This window comes from Corapipo altera, unplaced genomic scaffold (genome assembly GCF_003945725.1).
Source record: "Corapipo altera isolate COAL_440 unplaced genomic scaffold, ASM394572v1 60485, whole genome shotgun sequence".
Classification (NCBI taxonomy): domain Eukaryota; kingdom Metazoa; phylum Chordata; class Aves; order Passeriformes; family Pipridae; genus Corapipo; species Corapipo altera.
The window spans coordinates 1,904-4,065 of record NW_020887472.1 but is presented as its reverse complement, the minus strand read 5'-3'; the positions used below and the strand labels follow the sequence as shown (position 1 = coordinate 4,065).

The 2,162-nt window shown below is 61.7% G+C and overlaps 1 protein-coding gene across 1 annotated transcript in view; it reads left to right on the top strand.

Annotated features, from left to right (window-relative positions):
* The first annotated feature begins 1,340 nt into the window (after positions 1 to 1,340).
* EIF3K (eukaryotic translation initiation factor 3 subunit K) overlaps positions 1,341 to 2,162 on the top strand; it is a 2,629-nt gene continuing 1,807 nt past the window's right edge. Inside the window, exons 1-2 of the mRNA XM_027632781.1 lie at positions 1,341 to 1,463; positions 1,928 to 2,026. Coding sequence (XP_027488582.1) covers positions 1,405 to 1,463; positions 1,928 to 2,026 — 158 coding nt within the window. The 5' untranslated portion in view covers positions 1,341 to 1,404. The remainder of the gene's footprint in view (positions 1,464 to 1,927; positions 2,027 to 2,162) is intronic.

Here is a 2,162-nt window from a genome sequence, read left to right as displayed (position 1 = left end):
TTTTGTGGGGGGGTTGGGGGGCCTGGGGGGCTCTTGAGGGGGACACATGGGGGTTTTGGGGGCCTTGGGGGCTCTTGAGGGGGACACAGGGGTGTTTTGGGGGGGGGGTTGGGGGACACAGAGGGGTTTTGGGGGACTGGGGGGCTCCTGAGGGGACACAGGGGGGTTTTGGGGGGGCTGAGGGGCTCTTGAGGGGGACACAGAGGAGTTTTTGAGGGTCTCTGGGGGGACTTTAGGATGGTTTGGAGGTGGGGGCACAGAGGGGGTTTTGGGGGCTCTGGGGGGCCGTGGGGAGGTGTTTGGGGGGTCTGTGTGTGATTTCCCCCCCGTGTACCCCCCGTGCCAGCTGTCGATCCGCTGCGGGAACCATCGGTTCAAGGTGTTCGTGGAGGGGCAGCCCCTCTTCGACTACAACCATCGGATCCCGGCGGGACCACACGTGGACACGCTGGAGATCGACGGCGACGTCGTCCTGTCCTACGTCCACTTCTGAGACACCCCTGCCCTGCAGCTGCAAAATTATAGCCCCAAAACTGCCCAAAAACTGCCCCAAAAGTGCCCCAAAAGTGCCCCAAAATGTCAAATAACTGTCCCATTGTAGCCCCAAAACTGCCCCCCCAGACCCCGTAACTACCCCCCCTTCCAGCGCTGACCCCAATAAAGTTGTTCCTGCTCCAGCTCAGTCTGGGAAAGGGGGGGGAAATGAGGGGAAAAGGGGGGGAAATGGGAGGGGAAATGGTGGGAAATGTGAGGGGACAAAATAGCAGGAAGCGTGAGGGGAAAATGGTGGGAAACGTGAGGGGAAAATGGCGGGAAACGTGAGGGGAAAATGGTGGGAAATGTGAGGGGACAAAATGGCGGGAAACATGAGGGGGCAAAATGGCGGGAAATGTGAGGGGGGGAAAGGGAGAAAAATATGAGGGGAAAAGGGTAGAAAACGTGGGGGAAAAGGCCCAGTCCCTCCCAGTATGATCCCAATTTGTCCCAGCCCGTTCTGGTTCAATCCCAGTACGATCCAGTACAATCCCAGTTTGTCCCAGTCCATCCTTGTACAATCCCAGTACGATCCAGTACAATCCCGACTTGTCCCAGTCTGTTCTGGTTCAATCCCAGTACGGTCCAGTACAATCCCAGTTTGTCCCAGTCCCTCCCAGCACGACTCCCTCACACTTTGCTCCCCCAGCACGGACGTGGCTCTGCACCAGTTCGTCCCAGTTCGCCCCAGTTTGTCCCAGTCCGGGACTGGAAGGGGCGTGGTCAGAACGAGGGGGCGTGGTCTGTATACAGAGGGCACGGTCTATGCAAATAGAGGGGTGTGGCCTAGTGCGGTGGGCGGGGTCAGGGACCACGGACCGTCGTGGAGCGGAAGTGGATGTGACGTCACTTCCGGGAGAGGCGGCCAAGATGGCGCTGTTCGAGCAGATGAGAGCGAACGTGGGGAAACTGCTGCGGGGCATCGACCGGTACGGGGGGCACTGGGAGGGACTGGAAGGGGAGCGGGAGGGACTGGGTGGCACTAGAAGGGGCTTGGGGGGGAATGGGAGAAGGCTGGGGGCACTGGGAGGGGTCTGGGGGGCACTGTCAGGGACTGGAAGGGGAGTGGGAGGGACTGGGGGGCACTGGGAGGGGCTTGAGGGGGAATGGGAGAGGACTGGGGGGCACTGGGAGAGGACTGGGGGCACTGGGAGAGGTTTGGGGGGGAAATGGGAGAGGACTGGTGGCACTGGGAGGGGTTTGGGGGGCACCGGAGGGGCACTGGGGTGGACTGGGGGTCCCCGGAACGGGATTTGGGGGGGAACTGGGGAGCACTGGGAGGAACTGGGGGCCACTGAGGAGGGACTGGAAGGGGACTGGGAGTGACTGGGGGATACTGGGAGGGACTGGGGTGGTCCCAGGTGTGCCCCAGCATCCTCCCTCACCTGCTCAGGTACAACCCCGAGAATTTGGCCACCCTGGAGCGCTATGTGGAGACCCAGGCCAAGGAGAACGCCTACGACCTGGAGGCCAACCTGGCCGTGCTGAAGCTGTGAGTGCCCGGGGGGGCCGGGAGAGGGTGGGAAATGGGAGGGGGAAAGGGTGGGAAATGGGAGGGGAAAAGGGTGGAAAATGTGAGGGGAAAAGGGGGGGGAAATGTGAGGGGAAAAGGGGGGGAAATGTGAGGG